General features: G+C 39.5%; 2 protein-coding genes across 2 annotated transcripts in view; both read left to right on the top strand.

The window, feature by feature from the left end:
• ERI2 (ERI1 exoribonuclease family member 2) overlaps positions 1–14,614 on the top strand; it is a 51,787-nt gene extending 37,173 nt beyond the window's left edge. Inside the window, exon 11 of the transcript XR_013334238.1 lies at positions 14,343–14,614. The gene's annotated coding sequence lies outside the window, so the exon portion shown is untranslated. The remainder of the gene's footprint in view (positions 1–14,342) is intronic.
• An 849-nt stretch (positions 14,615–15,463) lies between these two features.
• Positions 15,464–22,305, top strand: THUMPD1 (THUMP domain 1 NAT10 acetyltransferase adaptor). The gene is made up of 4 exons (XM_077760541.1): positions 15,464–15,769; positions 17,241–17,415; positions 18,874–19,122; positions 19,682–22,305. The coding sequence occupies exons 1-4, from the start codon at positions 15,548–15,550 to the stop codon at positions 20,101–20,103; spliced, it is 1,068 nt and encodes a 355-aa protein (XP_077616667.1). The 5' UTR covers positions 15,464–15,547; the 3' UTR covers positions 20,104–22,305.
• Positions 22,306–22,595: the final 290 nt, after the last annotated feature.

Genomic DNA, 22,595 nt, shown 5'->3' on the forward strand with positions numbered 1-22,595 from the left:
GTGCTGGCTGCCAGCTCGGAGCCTGGAGCCTGTTTTGGAGTCTGTGTCTCCCTCTCTCTCTGACCCTCCCCTGCTCACGCTGTCTCTCTCTCTCTCTCTCCTAGAAATAGATAAAAAATAGTAAAAAAAAAAAAATGAAAATGTAAAAACCATTCTTAGTTTGCAGCCTGTATAAAAATAGGTAGAGGGTGGGATTTAACTCATGGCTACAGTTTGCTAATCTTTGGTGCTGGAATGTAAGTTCTGTGAGGGTAGGCATTTTGTCTGTTATGTTCATGGTACTATCTCTGGGAGATATCATCACGTTTGGCTCATAGTATTTGCTTATTTGTTGAATGAATAAATGACTCAGAAGGGAGAACTTTTGTATACAGTTTATTTCAATAGCTCAGGATTATAGTAGACCTGAGCAGTGCCTTTATTGCTTAACGAGATTTATATGACTACCTGCACTGTTCACATGTGGCTATTTAAATTTAAATTAATTTAAATACTATTTAAAAATAAGTTCTTAGAGTAGCTGAATTTTGAGTGCTAAAATAGCCACATGTGGCTCTTGGCTACTTCAGATACATAAATGCAGACATGAAACATTTCTATCACTGCAGAACATTTCTTGTGGACAGTGCTGATCTATATTGATAATAGCTCAGAAGTGGTTGATATGAGGGGCACCTGGGTGGCTCAGTTGGTTAAGCTTCCAACTTCAGCTCAGGTTATGATCTCACGGTTAGTGAGTTCAAGCCCCACATTAAGTAGGAATTAAAAACACTAAGCTTTCGGTGTTGTAACTTTTCTCTTTATTTGTAATTTTTTAGATCATGTCTTCAAAGTATGCAAAAAACATAAAAATTACACACTGAAAAATCTTTCCCCTGCACACCCCCGTCTCACAGTTGCTCAGTTTTATCCCACCCTTCTCCATTCTGTTCTACCAAAAAGAACATATCAGCATCCTCCTCATCAAAGTCGTAAGATTGCCTTCCCCCCAGCAAAGTTCTTTTCAGTGATCTTAGCATTTTATAACGTCTATTTTCCAAGTTTCCAATATTCTTTGTAGGTGAGAGAGCTGAGATAGGAGTCCAAATGTTTATACTGAGCCACAGAAAACTCCTCTAAGAAAGAAAGTACCACTCCTGGTCAGTTGGGCGTTCAAAGTATTTAAGGTCTTATCTAAAATGCAAGCTCTACATCTATGTAAACAGCGGTGCAGAAAAGGTTTTAGCCTCGCTATATTTCCAAAACTATCTCTCCCACTGAGTAATTCAAGTAATAACAGTGGCTTAGCATATATAGCCTCAAAGCAAGGTGAAGCCCTTTCTATTCTCCCTAGCCCTAACCTTAACCTTCTATACAGGAATTTTGGAGCTGCCCTTGGCCACTTAATGGAGAAAAGTGGCTGCCCTGGATTATTTCCTTAGATTTTCATATACAAATTCCATGAAGTTTCCCTAGAGGTAGTATGCATACTTTCTGGATGATAGAGAAGATGGATTCCTATCTGCCACTGAGCAGGGTGGAGAGGTAAGTAGACAGCACAGTGAAAAACTCAGCTGGTACTTGAACTCAATTAAATTTTTTTTTTAATATTTTTATTTATTTCTAGGAGAGAGAGAGAGACAGCATGAGCAGGGGAGGGTCAGAGAGAGAGGGAGTCACAGACTGAAACAGGCTCCAGGCTCTGAGCTGGCAGTCAGCACAGAGCCCGACGCGGGGCTCGAACCCACGAACCGCGAGACCATGACCTAAGCGAAAGTCGGACGCTTAACCGACTAAGCCACCCAGGAGCCCCTAAATTTTTTTTTCCAAAACATTTTACCAAGTTAACACATGCACATAGTTAAAAAAAAAATTACATAGTACCAAAAGACTTAAAATGAAAAACTTATCTGCCATGACTATAGCCTTTTGTGTGTACATATTCCTGGCTACTCACTAGATAGAATTACACAACAGCTGAGACATTCTGATAGAAATACTTTGGCTGCCCAAGACTTCCATGAGAGCACTTTTGATTTGTTGGTTTTGTTTGCTTGTTTGTTACCCTTGCTCAAAAGTGCCATGTGCCAGCCCAGAGACCTTACGTAGAAGACAGATAATGTGGTACTCACTAAAGTGACAGGTTCCAACACAGGTGGAGATGATGGCAGACCTTTCCCAGAAGAGCAGCCCTGAAACTTGAACTCTCCCCTCTGCTTTAGTCCTGGTAGTAGCCAAAAGAAGAGGGGGAAGTAGCAATTGGAAGAAGCAAGACATACCCAGAGGGCCTTTCCTGGATTGGTGGAGACATTCTGGAGGGAGGAGCAGGAGATCCAGGCCAAGTTTACACTGAAAGTTTACACCATCTTCTGCCACCCTCCCTTTTATATTTAATGATTTATATACACTGTAAGCTTCCGCTGGGGAGCTGGGAAAGTAATTTATTCACAGGAAGAAAAGTGTCTATGGAGTCGCTGGGCAGTGGGTCCCGTGAAGGAATAGAGTAAGTTTTCTCTCACAAGGAGGAAAGAAAAAAGGATGTAAGAAGACCTAGAGGGGGCTTGAAATGGAAAAGAAAGACGTTAAGGGGAGGGTTTGGGTTGCTCTAGGTCTTAGGGAACCAGTTGCTGTGTTTATCTGTTGAACTGGTCATGACTAGACATAAACACTATCAGGTCATTCCTCTGCTCAAATCCTTCAGTGCTTACCTGGTTCACTCCAGGTAAAATCTCAGGTCCTTCCATGGACCACAAGGAACTGCATGATCTGTCGCAGGGTCCTCTCTGACCCGCCACCCACCTCGCCTTCTCTTAATCTGCTGCAGCTTGAACATACCACACATGTTCCAGCTTTGGGATCTTTGAATTTACAATTTCCACTGCCTGGAAAACCCTTCCCTTAGATTAAAATTAAGAGTTACATGCTGGTCAGAGTGGCTAAAATGAGCAAATCAGAGGACTCTAGATGCTGGCAAGGATGTGGAGAAACGGGCACCCTCCTACACTGTTGGTGGGAATGTAAACTGGTGCAGCCCCTCTGGAAAACAGTGTGGAGGTTCCTCAAAAAATTAACAATAGAACTCCCCTATGACCCAGCAATAGCACTGCTAGGAATTTACCCAAGGGATACAGGAGTGCNCAAAAATATTCTCTTCATGTGAGTTTTTAAAATATATATAATAAATTATCAAATGATTATATTAAAAAAGAATTTTGGCAAATACCTTTTCTGTCTCAGTTAATATGATCATGTGATTTTTCTTCATTAGCCTATCAATAAAGTGAATTAACACTGATTGATTTTTAATCATGAACCAGCCTTGCTTCCCTGAAATAATATGTATTTATATTTATAGATGAATTCTATATACCTCTTGCCAAATTTAGGAAGTTTTCCATCATTTTTTGGAGTAATTTTCTAGTCCTGCATGCTCTCTCGCTCTCTCTCTTTCTGTCTCTCTCTCTCTCTCCCCCCTTTTGGGAGTCTTATGACACATTGTTAGATCCTTTGTGATAACCCCACAAGTCTCTGAAGCTCTGTTTTTTGTTGTTTTGGTCAGCCTGGTTTCTCTCTGTTGTTAATATTGGGTAATTTTTATTGTTCTACCTTCCAGTTAACTAATTATTTTCTCTTCTTCCTCTCAATCTGCCACTGAGCCTATCCAATTAGGTTTTTCTCTTATTATATTTTTATTGTATATTTTTAATTTTAAAATTTCTATTTGGTTCTCCTTGATATCATCTATTTCTTTGCTGAGGCTTTGGTGTTTCACACATATGTATTTGTAATTGCTTGTTGAAGCATTTTTATCATGGCTGCCTTATAAAATCTTTGTCAGACACATGAAACGATGCTCAGCATCCCTCCTCATCAGGGAAATACAAATCAAAACCACCCTGAGATACCNAAATAAAATAAAATAAAATCTTTGTCAGAGACTTCTAACATCTTTATCATCTTGGTGTTGGCGTCTATTGATTGTCTTTCTAAATTCAGTTTGAGATCTTCCTGGTTCTTGGTACGGTGAGTGATTTTCATTTGAAACCTGGACATTTTTATATTACGCAATCACATCCTAGATCTCATTGAAACCTTCTGTTTTAGCTGGCATTGTTTCACATTGTTCTGGCAGGAGAAGTGGGAAAGTACCACCTCATTAATGCCAGATGAATACAGAAGTCTAAGTTCTCCACTAAGTCGCCAGTTAAACTGGGATTGGGAGTAGTGCTGGGTGGGGATAGGAGTTCCAACTCCTCATGGGGTCTCTATTGACACTGGCCTGCTCCCTACTTGGCATTTTCTGATACTACCCCAGTAGAGGGTATTGGGACACCTTGTTACAGACATGTGAGAGTAGAAGTCTAGGCTTCTCACTCTACCTTTGTTGGCATAGGTAAGGGTATGTGGAGCCATGATTTTTTTCTGTGGTATTTGGCTAGAGTAGAGCACATAGTATTAAGAAGCTTTTTTGTCTTGCTAGGCTGTTCTTTGCATGGTCCTTTGGTAAAAGACAGCAGGCTTTTTCTGGGATTTTTATTGTTGGTACCATTGGTGTTTCCAAGTTTCTGGCTTTTTCATCTCCCCAGGCTACAATATATGAGGCAAAAAAGAAAACCCAGGGAACTGACCACTGGGTTATTCCTTAGGTCCTAAAGTCTATAACCAGTCTGCTTTCCTCTCTATACCTTCCAGAGTCTTTGCATGTTTGTTTTATATGTAATGTCCATGGATTTTAGTTGCACTTAGCAGGAGAAAAGGGAAAACTCTATTTCCTCTTCCCAGAGTAGAAGACCTCCCATCTCATTTTTTGAGATTAGAATAGCATTGATAGCAAAACCAGACAAGAACACTGCTAAAAAGAAAATCACAGGCAAACTGAAAAACCATGAACATAAGCAAAAGGTCAAAAATAAATTTTTAATAAACTGAAATTAGCAATGTACAAAAACCAAAAATTCATTATGACTAGTTTGAGTTTATTCTAGGAAAAGGTAAAAGGAGAAAAACCAACATGCATTTCAGTGCATATATAAAAGGTATAAATTTTAGTATTTATTCAGGACAACCTCCATTGCCCTCAAAAGTAAAATTCAAATGGAAGGGAATTTCTTTAATGTGATAAATAATGTATATCAACAAATTATTTTGATATTGAAATATTAGAAACATTTAATGGTGAAATGTTAGAAGCATTCCACCTAATCAGGAATAAGTCCGTAGTCACCATGCCTAAGTCACCAGCCACACCTGGGTGGCTCAGTCAGTTAAATGTCTGACTTTGGCTCAGGTCATGATCCATGAGGGGGTACTCTCCCACTTCCCCTGCCAGAACAATGTGAAACAAAGCCAGCTAAAACAGAAGGTTTAAATGAGATCTAGGATGTGGTTGCATAATATAAAAATGTCCAGGTTTCAAATGAAAATCACTCACCGTACCAAGAGCCAGGAAGATCTTAAACTGAATTTAAAAAGACAATCAATAGATGCCAACACCAAGATGACAAAGATGTTAGAAGTCTCTGACAAAGATTTTATAAGGCAGCCATGATAAAAAATGCTTCAACAAACAATTACAAATACATATGCTTGAAACTCATGGGTTTGGGCCCCACATGGGGCTCTGAGCTGTCAGCACAGAGCCAGGAGCCTGGTTCAGATTCTGTATCTCCCTCTCTCTTTGCCCCTCCTCTACACACACTCTGTGTGTGTCTCTCAAAGACAAACAAACATTAAAACTTTTTTTCAAATTAAAAAACTCCAAAAACAATGCTAAAGACAGCCTCTACAACAAAGAATTATCCAACCTCAAAACTATGTGCTATGGCGGAGAAACCCTGATTTAATGTCTAAGTGGATTCAGTGCTTACTAATAGTCCTTTACTCATAGCTTCTCTTTCATTGTATTCATTAATATTTTTCTTTGTTAGCTGAATTTAACACCTACTGGATTTTTTTCCCCCACAAGGGCTTATAATGACTGCTTCCTCTTGCTTAGTTGATAATGTCTATCTACTGACTTTATAATGAGAATAACTTGACTGGGTAAGAGTTTCTTGTGTTAAATTTTCTTTCCTTCAGAAAACTGTAGACTTTGTTCCACTGTTATTTGGCATTGAATGTTACTTTGGAGAAGCCCAAGGTCAACCAAATTCTGTTCTCCTGGAATGTACCTGTTGTATAATAGAAAACTTGACTAGTCAACCAAATTCTGTTCTCCTGGAATGTGCCTATTGTATAATAGAAAACTTGACTAACCTTTGTCCCTGTTTCATAAATCCTTGGAGACTCTAAATCCATAGAATTCCTGAGTAATAGGAGTGCCTTTGCTATTCATGAACCCCTTAAATGCCACCTGAGTTTATGCTAGCAAGGTGACTCAGGATGAAGGGTCTAGTCACCAGAAAGGTCAACCATGTGATCATAGGATTGGAGCTTTGAAGCTAGCTGAACCCCCCTTTAAAGGAGGACTAGAGATTGACTTTAGTCAAATGCCTAATGATTCAGTGAGTCATGCCTAAATAATGAAATCCCAATAAAAATGGTGATGTTTCCTAGTTGGTGAACATTTCCAATGGGCTGGGAGAGTGACATTCCCTGATATCACAGAGAAAGGACATGAAAGCTCTACATTTGGGACTCTCCCAGACTCTATTTTATGCTTCTTTTCATTTGGCTGGTCCTGATCTATAACCTTCATAATAAAACTGTAATCCTAAGTATAGCACTCTTTTAAGTTCTGTGAGGTCTAGGGAATTAAGGAACATGAGGGGGTTGTGGGACCCCTGATGTTATAGCCAGTTGGTCAGAGGTTTGTGTGGTCTGGAGACCTCTGAACTTGCAGTTAACATCTGAAGTAAGGGAATTCTTTCTGGGGACTGTGCTTTTAAAGCTGTGAGGTCTGACGCTAACCCAACAGTATCAGAACTGAATTGAAATGCAGCACTGTAGAGCCTCACTTACTCTGCCTGGGTGGTTATGTAATTTTTTCTTTATTCACAAATTAATTTCAGCCAGAGGTGTTTTGATGTTGTTAGTCCTATATCAGGTGACGTCTTACCTAGAACTAATGAGTCCAATTGTTCCATAGATCCTTTCTCTGTTATGCTAGTTTATGGTCATTCTTTTATTATAATTTCTACATCATTCTTGGTAACATTACTGACTTGGGTCCTTGGGCTCTCAAAGCAATAGGAACTGACTAGAGCCATATGGGAATTTGCAGGCAAGGCTTTTATTGCAGCTTATAGTCAAGCATAAGGAAGACAGCACAAAGAAAAGGGTCCTTCATGCTGGCTGTCAGAACAAAGGCCAGGGAAGTTTTTAAAGAGGTTAAGGCGGGAAAGGAGTGATATGTAAGCATGTAGGGGTGGGGAGAGATACAGGAAGTTGTGGACTGAATTTAACCTATTTTTCTGTTCCTGTATTTCTGTAAACTGATATATCTAGAGGTCAAATCAATATTTAGCAAAAAGATTGCATAAATAGTATGGCATAATTACTATTGCATGACATCTTGGGAAACATAATGTCTAGTTGGCTCACTTTTTGTGATGTTATCAGCCTGATCCATCCAAGGTTCCATCAGCTTTTCACCTCATACAGTTTTTGTTTTGTTTTGTTTTGTTTTGTTTTTAAGTAGACTCCACGCCCAGCATGGAGCCCAATACAGGGCTTGAACTCACAACCCTGAAATCAGGACCTGAGCTGAGATCTCAAGAGAACACAGGGCACCTAGGTGGCTGAGTTGGTTAAGCATCTTGATTTCAGCTCAGGTCATGATCTCACTGTTCTTGAGATCAAGCCCTGCATCAGGCTCTGCACTGACAGAGCCTGCTTGGGATTCTCTCTCTGCTTCTCTATCTGCCCCTCTCCTGCAAATGTGCACTCTCTCTCTCAAAAGAAATAAACATTAAAAAAAAAAAAAAGTTGGATGCTTAACCAACTAAGCACACAGGTGCCCCTCACTTAATGTGGCTTTTTTACAATCGTTTCCCATATCCATTATTTCATGAAGATCCCCATTTTCTCTGGATTTTGGCTCAGGTCATGATCTCACATGTGTGAGATTGAGCTACACATCAGACTCTGTTCTGACAGTGTGGAACCTGCTTGGGATTCTCTTTCTCTGCCCCTCCCCCACTCACACTCTCTCTTTCCCTCTCTCTCAGCCCCCCTCTCAATAATAAAAATAAATATTAATCACAGACTCAATGTACATTGTACCTATTCTCTCCCTAGCACAGGCTTGCTCTGTGCTTCTGGGGATCAGCAGTGAACAGGACTGGCCACTCTTCTCCACTCCTCCCACTCTAGTATCTAGAATAGAGACAAGTGGCTTATCTGCCTCCCATACACCTTTCCCCCTCCTATCTAACCTCTAGATACTCTACTGTTGGAGGTAAGGAAAAAGATTAGGAGGGTTTACCATGCTGGCTAGGACTTTAATTCTCTGTCTGTTGGGCCTACCTGTTCAAGCATAGGTACCTTCTGGGAGTCCACTTGACACACACAATACTCACACATCCTTAGAACACCCTGTCTCGGGCTCCAGGTCTCTCCTCTCTTGTCTCTCCACCCCACCTCACTCTCTGTGCCCTGCCATGTGTCTCTACTTCTCTTTCTGGCTGATTTCCATACTTGGCCATGCAGAAAGGGACATCATCCTAGTCATGTGATGCCAGTCTCCTTCCAGGCACTACTAACCATTATAAGGGATTCCCTTAGTGTCCCTCTCAGCAAAGGGTGTGAAAGTACTCTCTCCTTTCCCTTCCCCAGGTTTCTGATCTAGGCCCCAAAGCAGAGTGCTGTCAGGGTAGCAGCAGGACCAGTTGAGCCACTTTTCACAAACCTGGAAAGAGCTACCAAACTAGTCTTTTTTTTTTTTAAGTTTGTTTATTTTGGGGGTTGGAGAGAGAGAGAGAGAATGTCAAGCAGGTTCCACATTGCCAGTGCAGAGCCCAACATGGAGCTAGAACTCACAAACTGTGAGATCAGGACTTGAGCTAAAATCAAGTCAGATTCTTAATCAACTGAGCCACCCAGGTGCCCCTCTTAGTCTTTTTTGACAGTTTTCTTTTAGAATGGAAAGGACAGGGACTTAATGCCTCTTAATCCTTAGCTTTGGGCTTTAGTTGAAAAATGTGAAGAGATACTGGAACTCTTACTAAGCACCATTTTTATATACATGTAGGATGAAAACATACATATGTGAATGTATATACATAACATATATATATGTATGTGTATATATGTACATATTTATGCACTTAATTATATCCTTTTAAAACTTGAATCAGTTCATACTATGCATACCTCACTTTTTTTTAAACATGTTTTTAAATGTTTTTTATTTATTTCTGAGAGAGTGTGAGCAGGGGAGGGTCAGAGAGAGAGGGAGACACAGAATCTGAAGCAGGCTCCAGGCTCTGAGCTAGCTGTCAGCACACAGCCTGATGTGGGGCTCAAACCCACGAACCGTGAGATCATGACCTGAGCCAAAGTCAGATGCTTAACCGACTGAGCCACCCAGGCATCCCACACATACCTCACTTTTTTTCCTTCATTTTCCAATGTATCTTGTAGATCTTTCCATCTTAACCCATTTCAATAAAATAAGGCTTATCTTGAGTACTAGAAATCCGTAAGAAGTGACTGGAGACACTTCAAAGCAACCTGAGCAACAGAAAAAGCCTGGGTCTTCACCTCAACTCTTTTTTTTTTTATCATTTTTTTCCCCCACAAATAGTTTATTGTCAAGTTGGTTTCCATTTAACACCCAGTGCTCATCCCCACGAGTGCCCTCCTCCATGCCCATCTCCCCCCCCCCACACACACCCATCAGTCCTCAGTTTGTTCTCAGCATTCAAGAGTCTCTCATGGTTTGCCTCTCTCCCTCTCCCCCACTATTTCCCCCCTTCTTCTCCTCTGTTAAGTTCCTCCTAATCCTCCTATACGTGCAAACATATTCTTCACCTCAACTCTTGTTTGATTATAAATTTTCCTTACCAAACCTTCCAATCAGCAACAGCCACAACAAAACAGCAGTAGCTTACTGAATATTTTTATGTGTGATACCATGAATTGTCTTATTCAATACTCATAACTACCTATAAGGTATATATTATAGCTATTTCCATTTTATAAATAAGGAACATGAGGTTAGAGCAGTTAATTTGCCCAAGGTCATAGAATGTAGCAAAGTGGTGGAATCAGTAAACACAAAACAAGACTGTTTGACTGTCTGTTCTTAATCAATTTGTCTATTTGTTCATCTATAAATTGAATGCTGCATTCTCATTGACTTCCTTCCAATTTTTAATTTAAATATAAGTGATTCAACTTGACTACTCATATAGATTCCTATTTAGACCTCATCTGTGTTGAAAGATCCTCTAAACCTCTGTCATCCTGGACATGTGCTGTACATACTCTGAAATTTATACTTCTTGCATTAGTACTTTATCCAATGCTAATGTTATGCCTTGGTGGAGTGTGCAGTTCACAGATGATTCCAAATGGATGTATTTCTAACTTGTTAAACTGTCTGAGATTCCACCATTAGGGATTCATTCTTAGGAGCACTGATGAAAGTGGAAGTAAGAAGCAGGAGGAGGATCTAGAAGTGCTCAAAAAAGTAGAGCTAAATAGTAATACAATTAAATTTAAACATAGATTATTCAACCAAATCTCAGAGAAGTAGGAAGGAAGTACCTGTGAAACCTCATGAAAAGTTTTAAGGAGAAACTCATGCATGTATAGAGTGTAAAACTGGAGAAGAAAATTGGAGGGAAGGAGATTTTTTCACTTTTGCTCTCAAGAACTAATATCCATAAAATGCCAAATTTGCCTTACCTGTCAAAATTAGACTCTAGCAGTGGTGAGATGAAGCATATTGTGGGAGGCTGGGATCAGGAGTTCAGAACTCTCCAGCAGGGCTGAGTGAAGATGAAGGTAGGAATAAATGACCAGACCAAATGGGGCTTCCCCAGGGATAGATCAAGTTCACATGGCTTCAAAGTCAGGTTCCAATGTGGGACTCAGGCTGTTAGGCAAGTTTCTTACACAGCTTGTAGGTGTGATAAAAGTGAAAGTGTGGCACAAGTGCTATGAGCATAGAGCCAGTGAAAGGCCTGGGGTGTCATTCAAACAAACATGAGGCAGGAACCAGTTGGCAGAGGTAAGGGCATGCAGGTATTATGTATTTTTATCTTATTTTATGTTACACTATATTATTTTTAAAGTTTATTTCCCTTCTGGCCTCCTTCCTAAAAGGATTAAATTTAGCTTTCAATAAGTGACACAATGAGATAAGACATTAGGGGACAAATAATGCATTTAGGGGATTGGGTTGGGAAATGGACACTAATATAAAAAAAATACTAGGGGCACCTGGATGGCTCAGTTGGTTGAGTGTCTAATTCTTGATTTCGGCCCAGGTTGAGACCTGTGTTGGGCTGTGTCAGGCTCTGTGCTGAGTGTGGAGATTCTCTCTCCCTGCCTCTGTCCCTCTCTCCAGCTCATACTCTCTCAATCTCTAAAAATAAATAAATAAATACATAAATAAATAAAAGACTAGACTTCACTGAGTCACAATTGAGTCACAAACCAGCTCAGTTAAATCCACATTGACTGAATAGTGACTATGAACTAAGCACTTGTCATGCCTGATCTTAATGGATTTTCCCAGTAACTCAGAAAATAGGTATTGTTATTATCTCCATTTAAACATTCATTGTTGTTGTTGTTGTTTAAGCTAATGAGGAAATTCAGCTTCTACACAGCCAGAACATGGCAGAACTGGGATTTAAACACAGTTTGACTTTAGAATTTGGGCTCATGGTCATATACATATTACCAACTATGAAGGTAGCAGGTGTAGAGAAATCAAATCAGCAGGTGACCAGCGTTCAGGGTTAAGACATATATTACCTGAAAATGCTCAGTAACAAGAGAATAAGGCAGGAAATCCTGGATGGATACTGTAGTCAGAACAAAATCTAAGAGTGTCTCCTACCTGTGTTTGGGGCCAGGATGGATTCTGTACCAAACATACAAGTAGAAGTTAAATGGCAGTAACTTTGAAAGTTAGGAAGAGAAAGGGAAAGAGAATTTAGAATGTCTTACACCATTCTTCCCTTGCAGGGTGAAGACCTTATGCATATGTGAAGCAAATTAGAATTAGATTAATTAGAATAAAAGGCAAATTCCTCGTAGTGTTTATTCCACATCCATATCATCCACTGCACAGTGTTAAGTGATCTTTCTATAATGCTAACATTCCTCTTCTTAAAAAAAAACAAACAAACTCGGTATACAGGAGACAGAAGAGGGGTTTACAAGCCACATTATAGAGCCCTTGGTGCCCAATGATAGACACCAGACTGCTGACCATGACTGGTAACCTAAGGAGGTGAAAGTTGACACGAGTTGAAATTTCATACAAATGTGTTTCCAGCATTGCCAGGGAAATCTCTCTTTTAATTCCTAGGTTCTTTTCTCACCCCTCTGGTGGAGCTTAATGGGATCTGGACTTGGTATACTTCCCTTCTTAATAACATTAGTCTTAACTTTTTCCCTTTATGGACCATTTTTTTGGGTTGAGTTCAAGCGTTTAATAATATTTTTTGAGCACCTAATATGGATCAGGCACTATGGCAGGCACTAAGGATGAAATGAAAAGTAAAACCAAGTTTCAGTCAGTTCTCTCTATGCCTCTGGACACCATAGCAATGCCAGTGTAATAAGACTGTTCTTCACCATGAACTGAGGACCTCCAGAAATCTGTGCCATGCAATCTCCATTCTCAAAAGTAAAGGCTATGCTGATTATATAGGTGAAAGGAAAAAATAAGATGATGACAAAATTTTTGGAAATAGTGGTAGATCCAGGGTCAGAAGAACCAAGGACAGCTGGGGGAGTTAGGAGGCTAGAACTAGCATCAGTGTTCTGGAAAGTCTAGCACTGACACCATTTCTGAAGTGGCTGCAAAGCTGACCAGACTGGATTTGGAATGCCACTGCTATTGGTCAGATGAATTCTAAATGGGCACTCCTCTTTACACATTTGCTTCCAGTTCCCAGTCCCTCACAGACACATCCTTAGATGAAGCTAAGGTGATGTGCTCACATTACGGAATAGGAAAAAGGGATAACTGACATTTCAAGATTCCATGATGCAAGGTGGGCCCTGCCTTCTAATCAGACTCATTCAATGATGGATTACACCTCCTCCCCAAAAGGAAGGGGGTTCATTTATTGACCAAACAAAAACAATTGTTAACCATAATGTAGACAAAAACTAAAACGGAAATAGTCATAGGTGATCATGATATGTATTCAACCACAGTTGATGATAAGATCTGCTTATTTCTCTGCCTTCATTCCCTAGAATAATAGTATTAAATAAAGACATTGGAAATCACTTCCTCAAGGATTCTATTTCTTATGAAATTGCTTCCACATTTAGCCAGAAGGGGGCACCCTAAAAGGAAAATGAATTTTTTCCATTTGTCCTACTCTGCAGTGTAGAATGGGACAGTTAATACCTAGTGCTAATCAGTAACTCTAGTATTAGTATTAGTAATTTAAGCAAAAGAACCTAAGGGAAGATAAGGTTATACATACACACACATATATACATATATGTATATATACAACTCTATACATATATGTACATATGCTAAGAAAAAAACCCAGTTAACCAAGTAGTTCAACATCAGGCTAATTAGTTTTCCTCTTCATAGTATTTTGTTGTTTCATACATTACAAGTAAATCTCAGGAATGTGAGATTGAAATATCTAGGTCAATAAAAAGCATAGTACTCCTGCATTTGCTTACCAAAGCAATACACTGTTAAAGGTGGAAAACCTACATAAGGGATTTATAAGTTCAAGTTGGCTTTTGTGGTTGTTGTTGTTTGTTTATTTTGAAGTGGGGGGAGAGACAGAGAAAGAGAGAGAGAGGGAGAGAGAGAGAGAATCCCAATCAGGCTCCGCTCTGTCAGTGCAGAGCCTGATGCCAGGCTCAAACCCACTAACAGTGAGATCATGACTTGAGCCAAAGTTGGATGCTTAACCTACTGAGCCACCTCAAGTTGGCTTTTAATTTCATGAAGTATAAAGAGCTGGATTCCTGACTTTAGGGTATGGGGAATATTATGATGTTAACTCTTGAAGGGATTGCTTACCTATCCAGTCTAATGAGTGGATTCATAAACATTTTAGGGGACAGATATGAAGAAAAGAAAATGGCAAGGTATATTTAATTGGAGAAAAGAAGATGAATAATTTCCCTATTAGTGAAAATTCTTTTATATGTATATGGTTTCTAGACTATTATTTCATATCAGAATTACTTTTTCATAGGTGTCACAAGAATGTGAATCTGAGAGATGAAGGCCTTACAATAAATAAGAAGTTTTTTATTCCCGACTTTCTATGACAATCTACATTTCTGAGTCACTGGATTTGCTAATTCTTCCTAGGGCAACACTTCTTTCAGCTCTTCATGATTTTGTTTGGAAGTGAAGATGTGATTTCTTGTCCAAACCAATTACAGTTGGAACAATAATTCACCAAAATGTTACTATCACTTGTTACGGCATCAGCCTCAAACAACAATGTGTGAATAAATTGCTATGGACAATATCTTGAGTATGAATATAAATATATTTTACAAGTTAAAATGTCCTCATCGTGACAATTTAATGTTAAGAAGTTTGGCCAAGTTTCCCTGTATTTTATATTTCTTATTCTGATAATCAACTCTCTAACTTCAATGAGTTCCTTATACTTTGTGTTCTTTATTTCTACCTCTGGGGTTCTGCAACAGAAGTGCTAAAGTCAAGTCTATTGCATATGCACATTTCAATAGGAGCAAAAAATAACTAAGATGGTTTGGAAGAAACATTGATTTCTAATTAACACTGGCCTATAAGGGCAACAAAAGTATGAAGTGTGTCTGGCTTTGTTAATGGTCTCAACCTTAGTACTTAGGTCAATAACTATCCACATGGGTACTTAATAAATATTACCAAAACGAATCAATGACTATGTAAATAAAACAGTTCTTTACAAGCATGGTCTACATCCAGCTGGAGACCAGCATGTAAGTTTACAGACCCGCTCCACCCAGACCGATTCCCCAGGAAGCCCTGGCTTTCGACTGTGAGCAGTAAGAAGTGAGCATCAAGAGCGCCTGGGTGGCTTAGTCGGTTGAGGTTATGATGTCTCCCTTTGTGGGTTGAACCCTGACAACGCATACCTTCTTCGGTTCTCTGTTTCCCTCTCTCTGCCGTCTCCGCCTGAAAAAAAAAAAGGTGTCTGTCCACTCTCGCTAAGGGAGGGCCTTATACCACCTCTCCACAACCGGCTACCTGCGCGCCTTAGGACCCAATCCTCAGAGTCCAGCCTTTAGGACCCGGCGCAGCACGGCATGAAACTTGGAGGCGGGATTAGGAGAAGCCGTCGCCGTCGCACACACATGACGTAAGCAGCTGGCGCCAGCAGTGGTGAGGCAGCCGGGAGTAGTGGATAAACCCTTTTCTCGCCTGCCTTGGTTCTTACGCACCATGGCGGCTCCGGTCCAGCAGCCCAGCGGTGCAAAGCGCAAAGGGAAAGCTCAGTATGTGCAGGCCAAGCGGGCGCGGCGCTGCGACGGCGGTGGGCCACGGCAGCTGGAACCCGGGCTTCAGGGCATTCTCATTACCTGCAACATGAACGAGCGCAAGTGCGTGGAGGAGGCCTACAGTCTGCTTAACGAATACGGCGACGACATGTATGGGCCGGAGAAGGTACGAGCCCCAGAAAGGGCAAGCGGGCCTCTGAGGAATGAAGGGAAGGCTGCAAGGCCGGCTGTGTCCTGCGCGTGCGCGAGTTTTGTGGCGTGATCTGTGTCCTGCCTTCTCGCGGTGTCCGGGTTGCAGACTGCTGCCCTGTCGCGTGCTTGAAAAGCTTGCCCATTTTTGTTATTTTTCCTATTGTTAATCACGGTGGCTCCTGTTTATAGATTGCTTCTGAGATCCACGTGTTATGTTTCTGAAGCCCTCAAAGAAACGTTTACTTCTTACGATAGACTTGTGAAGTAATATTCACGAGGACCCTGAAGCTCAAGTAGGTTAATAAACGGTCCAAGTTCACAAGGGAAACTTGCTTCGTCTTCATAGTTTTTACCGTATCTTACCACCATCTTTACACAATGGTTGTAATAATTGTCCTAAGCATTGTCTCTGAAATAGTGGGGTTAGTACTGGTGTTAGTTATTTTTCAAATGCGCGTGCAAATAAATACGTTTTATAAAGCAAAAGCCTTTGTACCAATACCACGTAAGATATAATTGTCTCAGGACAGCTTGGAAATCATTATAGTCTTGGTCTGGTATCTGGACTCATACGGAAACACCTCAACGAATTAAAAGGGGAGGATAAGTAATACAGAGGGGATTTGGATTCAAGTACTGTTATTTACTAGATCATGGGCATGGGCATATTATTTACTTCTGCTGAGCTAGATAAAAAAGAATAATGATAGTATACTTAATAATGTTGGCTGAGAAGTTACTTTTGTACATAAATAATAAAGGTTCCATAAGTGTGTATAATTATTACTAGTTCCTGACTGGCAAACTCCGTTGGTAGGGCAGAGAACTGGTGGGCAACAACTGAGTGTCTTGTCTATACTGATATCTTTTTTTTTTTAATTTTAATTTTTTTACAAATAGTTTATTGTCAAATTAGTTTCCACATAACACCCAGTGCTTATCCCCACAAGTGTCCTCCTCCATGCCCATCCCCCCTCCACCCCCCATCCCTCAGTCCTCAGTTTTTGTCAGCATTCAAGAGTCTCTCATGGTGATATCTTGAGCAAATTCTCAAACTATTTCTGTTCCCTCTTAGTAGAATAGAAGTAAGGGTTTTAAATGCCATAACTGGTTGGTCTAATCTCACCACAAGAAGACTGCCTCATTAGGCACAAAGATATCTAGTGATGGGATTTAAGGTTTACCTTGAAGTAATTCATTTGGTGAGCACATTTCCCTGTGTCCCAGACTGTCAAGATGTTTTTGAAAGCATTTTCAAATTATATGTACCCCAGTCTGAGGAAACTTCCTTTTTTCCTCTGTATTTTGAAGGGAGTGATGTGTCAGTTTCTTAATAAAAAGCTTTATTGTGTTGATCCATCTGCCACTGGAGGATTCACATAAATAGTTATAGCTTTTAACATGAGCTGTTTTGGCATTTCTACTCATTAATTTTATGAAAACAGTTTACAGACAAAGATAAGCAGCCCTCTGGAAGTGAAGGAGAAGATGATGATGTGGAGGCTGCCTTGAAGAAAGAAGTTGGTGACATTAAAGCATCTACAGAGATGAAGCTAAGAAGATTCCAGTCAGTGGAGAGTGGAGCAAATAATGTAGTCTTCATCAGGACCCTTGGGATAGGTGTGTCTAATAAGCCTTAAGATTATTGAGCCTATAATATTTAGACATCCCTTGTCTTAGTGAACACTGCCTAAAAAATGGCTTCATGGTTATGGCTCAAGTTAATCATTTGAATGATCTTCTTCACACTGTTTTAGCACTAAGCATATAGAAAGGTAGAATGGGGTGGTGAACATAACATTGGCTTAAGATTGGAAACCTGGCTTTGCCAATTGCTTTGTATGTAACTTTAGGTGAAACAAGAGTACATATTCTGTCTAAAAGGAGCAGCTGCTGTTCAGCCCCAGCCAATTTGGAATGGCTCTAGCCATCTGGAATGTAGTCCTGATAGGGCCAGATCTTCTGATTTTTTAAAAGAAGTTGGAAATCTGAGAAGCTTGTACATTTTTTAATGTAGTTAACTAATTTAAAAGTATTGGGGGCGCCTGGGTGGCTCAGTCGGTTAAGTGCCCAACTTTGGCTCAGGTCATTATCTCGCAGTCTGTGGATTTGAGCCCCACATCGGGCTCTGTGCTGTCAGCTCAGAGCCTGGAGCCTGTTTCAGATTCTATGTCTCCCTCTCTATCTGCCCCTCCCCAGCTCATTCTCTGACTCTCTCTGTCTCAAAAATAAATAAACATTAAAAAATTTAAAAAAAGTGTTGAAAACACCGAGTAACCCCAAATAGACTTGTATGTAGTCAGGATGTGGCCTCAGGACCATATGATGATCTTGTGTAATTCATGGTCTTGGGGCTCCTCTGAGTTCTGAGATCTGGATTTTTGTACAAATTTAATCAATGGATGAGTTAAATGGTTTTTGTTTTTCGGTTTTTTGTTTGTTTGTTTTTCATTTATTTATATTTGGAGAGAGTGAGTAGGGGAGGCACAGAGAGAGATGAGAGAGAGAATCCCAAGTAGGCTCCACACTCAGCAAAGAGCCCAGCGCAGGGCTCAGTCCCACAACCATAAGATCATGACCTGAGTCAAAATCAAGAGTCAAATGCTTAACCTACTTAGCCACCCAGGCACCCCTGAATTAAATCTTTTAAAGTAACTTGCAGATTTTGTTTTGTTTGTTATTATATTTTAAAATAAGTGTGCTATTTAGTAACAATATGTTGGTAGTTGTGCTGTTGTTGAAGGAAAACTGTATGGTCTTGTTTGGACAAGTCAGATGTCACAAAAATGTTAACTCCGGTGTCTTCATGAACCGTTGTTTTTAGTGAAAGCAGTAGTAATGCTGAAGAGTTAACATATTAAATATAGTAGTAATCATAGGCAGTGAAGAAAGTTGGAAAAACTGATTAGACTTATTAATGTTCATTGTGATAATTTCTTCTATACTGTTGATATAGGTCACTGCCAATAAAAATTCATCTGGAGAGTTTGAAGAGGTTTTAAAATGTCTGAAAGCTTATATTCTTGTTCTTTTTGTTTTGTGTTGTTTTTTTGCTGATTTTTTTTCTTTTTCTCTCAGAACCTGAGAAATTGGTACATCATATTCTCCAGGATATGTATGAAACCAAGAAGAAGAAGACTCGGGTTATTCTACGAATGTTACCCATTTCAGGCACGTGCAAGGCTTTCTTAGAAGACATGAAAAAATATGCAGAAACATTTTTGGAACCCTGGTTTAAAGCTCCAAACAAAGGGACGTTTCAGATTGTATATAAATCTCGAAATAACAGCCATATGAATAGAGAAGAAGTTATCAAAGAATTGGCAGGTATGTTTCTCTTAGTGATTTTATATTAGTATTTAATAGTAAATACTTGCTCTTGTTTCTAGGAGTTTTTTTTTTTTTTTAAGATTTAAGGCTTATATTTTTGGATGTAAAACAAGTGTATACAGTGTTTACAGTGTAAAATAAGGGTGCATAGTTGGCTCAGCTGGTAGAGCATGTAACTCTTGATCTCAGGGTTGTGAGCTCGAGCCCCATATTGGGTACAGAGATTACTTAAAAAAAAAAAAAAAAAGTTCCTAAATAATATCAGACCTAACAGACTTGGATGAGACTTTCTGGTAGTTAGATATTAAATCTTCCAAACCAAGATTGAATTTTCTTTGGGAAAAAAAAATTATTCTGATTAAATGTCTCAGGATTTCATTTGTATTTGTTTATTGAAAGAGTTCACAGCGTTTGATGGAGGTCCATGTAGAAGAGTAGACTAGTCTGAATATTGCTTTAACAAGTCACAAATGCAAAGATGAAAGATTGTATTTGTATCTGTCAAGCTTCATGGTACCCTTCTCCCTCTAAGCATTTCTTATTCTTTTTGTTATAGGAATAGTAGGCAGCCTCAATTCGGAAAATAAAGTAGATCTTACCAATCCACAGTACACAGTGGTAGTAGAAATCATTAAAGCTGTCTGTTGCCTGAGTGTTGTGAAAGATTACATGTTGTTCAGAAAATATAATCTCCAGGAGGTGGTGAAGAGCACTAAGGACTCATCACAGCTTAACCCAAAGCAGCCAGCACAAGCAGGAAATGGGAAAGAAGCTAAATTGGAATCTGGTGACATATCAAATCAAAATGACTCAGCAGAAGGAAAAAATGACCAGCAAGTGGTACCAGAAAATAATGAGGAGCCGAGGCAGATGAAACCAAGATCTGAGACACAGGAGGTGAATGAGGGAGGGGCTAAGCCTGAACTTGAAAATCAAGTCACAGAAGGATCTGAGTCAAATGAAAATGACGTCTCATAGGAAAAAAAATCATTTGATGTTGCAGGTGGGTTTTTCTGATGGCATTTGGTGAGATATTGCTAGGATTCCACAGAAAACTGTGACAAAATACAGTTTTTGAACTTATGTGCTGTATAATGCTGTACTCAGAATAGTGAACAATGATTGAGCAGCCCCATTAACAGTTATGTTGGAGATCTTTTCAGCCCCATGTGCCAGTGTGCAGTTAGGCTTACATGAATTTGGTTGAGCTGGGAGAAACTGGATGATTGGTGAGCACTTACATGGAGGGGTGGATGACAGGAGGATAATGTTGGCCTCTCCTTCATGATTACTTTCCCCAGTCTCCCCTTCTGAACTGCCATCTGACTTAACTGGAGCAAACAAACTCTGTAAAAGACACACTCCTAGGGAAATTTTCATTCTAAGGAAGGGATTTTTACATGTTGCAGTTCAGCTGTCCCCTGCCACTTTGTTGTAAACATTGTAAAAACATGGGTCTTCTGGGTTAGAAGTGAATTGTTTTTGTGAAGTTTTTGTATCTTTTTGTGATTCTTACTTAGAGTTACTTTGTAACTCTTACTTAGTTATTATGCCAGATTTTATATTCTATCCGCCTTTGTTAGCAAACAAATCTAATATTCCAGTGCTGCAGTTTTTGAAGTCATGGTATAAGATAAATTAGGACCATTCTAGGCATAGAAATACATTTCTGTTGAGGTTAGTGATGAAGAATTCGTTTTCTGTGATACTTCCATATGTCATGCAACAAGGGATACAAATTATTTCTTTACAGTGAAAGCTCCTTTTCAGTGATCTTATATGGATTTATACTCCAAGCTGTTCTCTTGCATTGTACATTGTCTAGCTGTTCTCTTGCATTGTACATTGTCTGTGGAATGCAACTTACAAACCTAGCATTTGCTCCAGCAATTGTAACTATAAATCATAGCCATTTGATAAGTAAAGATGTCGATTATTTTAAATGGCATCTGTAATATCAAAACAGTAAACTTTTGTTTAAAAAATCACATTCAGCAGCACCTCATTGGCTCAGTTGGTAGAGCATGTGACCCTTGATCTCAGAGTTGTAGGTTTGAGCCCCATGTTGGCTGTAGAGATCACTTAAAAATAAAATCTTTAAAAAAAAAATCATATTCAATAAAAGGTTTAGGAAGCAAAATTTTAGTAGCAGCACTATATTAGAAAAGAAAAATTGACATACTAGGTAAAAATCTAATAATACCAATATAACATTAAAATGGGAGGGCAAGAAGCAGTATAAGAAATTGAAAACCCTTCACTTTCAGTTTAATAAATTGACTGTCCCCTGATGCTCAAGAGGTTTGTGTAGTTAACTGCAGAGCAGTAGCTTCTCTGTCTGGGTTGATGAGTCAACAGATTTCACGAATATTTGTCCTACTGTTGCCTTCGTAAGGTTGGTGAATGATGACAAAATTCAAGAAAGCTTGTTCTGTCTGCTATGAGAGCCTCTCAAAGGCAATATAAATTTAATGGCTCTTTATATCTGAAGACCAAAGGTCTGTCATCTCTACTCCTGGTGCTCATTCATGGTTGACTCCATGACCAGTTTTGCCTCATTCTGGTAAAAGAAAATGCTGGTGTTGATGTTACAGCACACTGCTTTCTTCCCAGAGAGGTGCTGATATAAAACAATTGGAGTCGAAATGAAGAAAGTTCTGGATAATGCTGCAGAAATGGTTAACTTTATTATGACCCATTTATGCAAGAATGTTTAAAAATAAATAAAACTCAAATCTGAACAAGGAGCACATAAATCTACATACAGAAATCTAGTGGCTTGTTAGAAGCGTTCTCAACAGGATATTGGAGCTGAAAGGTGAATTGCCAGAGTACTTCTAAGAATATACTAGGCCAAATTTTGCGGAGTGCTTTGGAGATGAAAGATAGCTAAGACACTAGTCTATTTAGCAGACATTTTTTATCACATGAACAAACAAAACAAGTTTCTGCAAGGTTCCGGAGAAAATGTATTTTCTTACCAGTGATAAGATTCTTAAATTGATAGGAACTGACTTCTTGGAACAGTCACATCGTCAAAGGAACTCTTAAAATGTTTCCATAGCCACTTGGCCTTGAGAATGAAGAAAAGATAGCAACAAGTCTGAGGCCTTAACTGAAACTCTCTGTGAAGAACTGCAAAACCAAATTAAACAGTCTTTCCCCCTCCTTTTCTCTCTTTTTTTTNATGTGTTCCCTAAAGATTGGTGTTCTGTGCTTTTTCTTTATTTCTGCCTCTTAGTAAATCTCTTGATTTATATATATCTATATATTTTTAAATTTTTTAATATTTATTTATTTATTTGAGAGAGAGAGTGTGAGCAGGGCAGAGGCAGAAAGAGAGGGAGACACAGAATCTGAAGCAGGCTCAGAACTCTGAACTCTCAGCACAGAGCCCAACATGGGGCTGTGGGGCTCAAACTCATGAATGGTAAGATCATGACCTGAGCTGAAGTTGGATGCTTAACCAA

This window comes from Crocuta crocuta, unplaced genomic scaffold (genome assembly GCF_008692635.1).
Source record: "Crocuta crocuta isolate KB4526 unplaced genomic scaffold, BGI_CrCroc_1.0 scaffold73, whole genome shotgun sequence".
In the NCBI taxonomy this organism is placed as follows: Eukaryota; Metazoa; Chordata; class Mammalia; order Carnivora; family Hyaenidae; genus Crocuta; species Crocuta crocuta.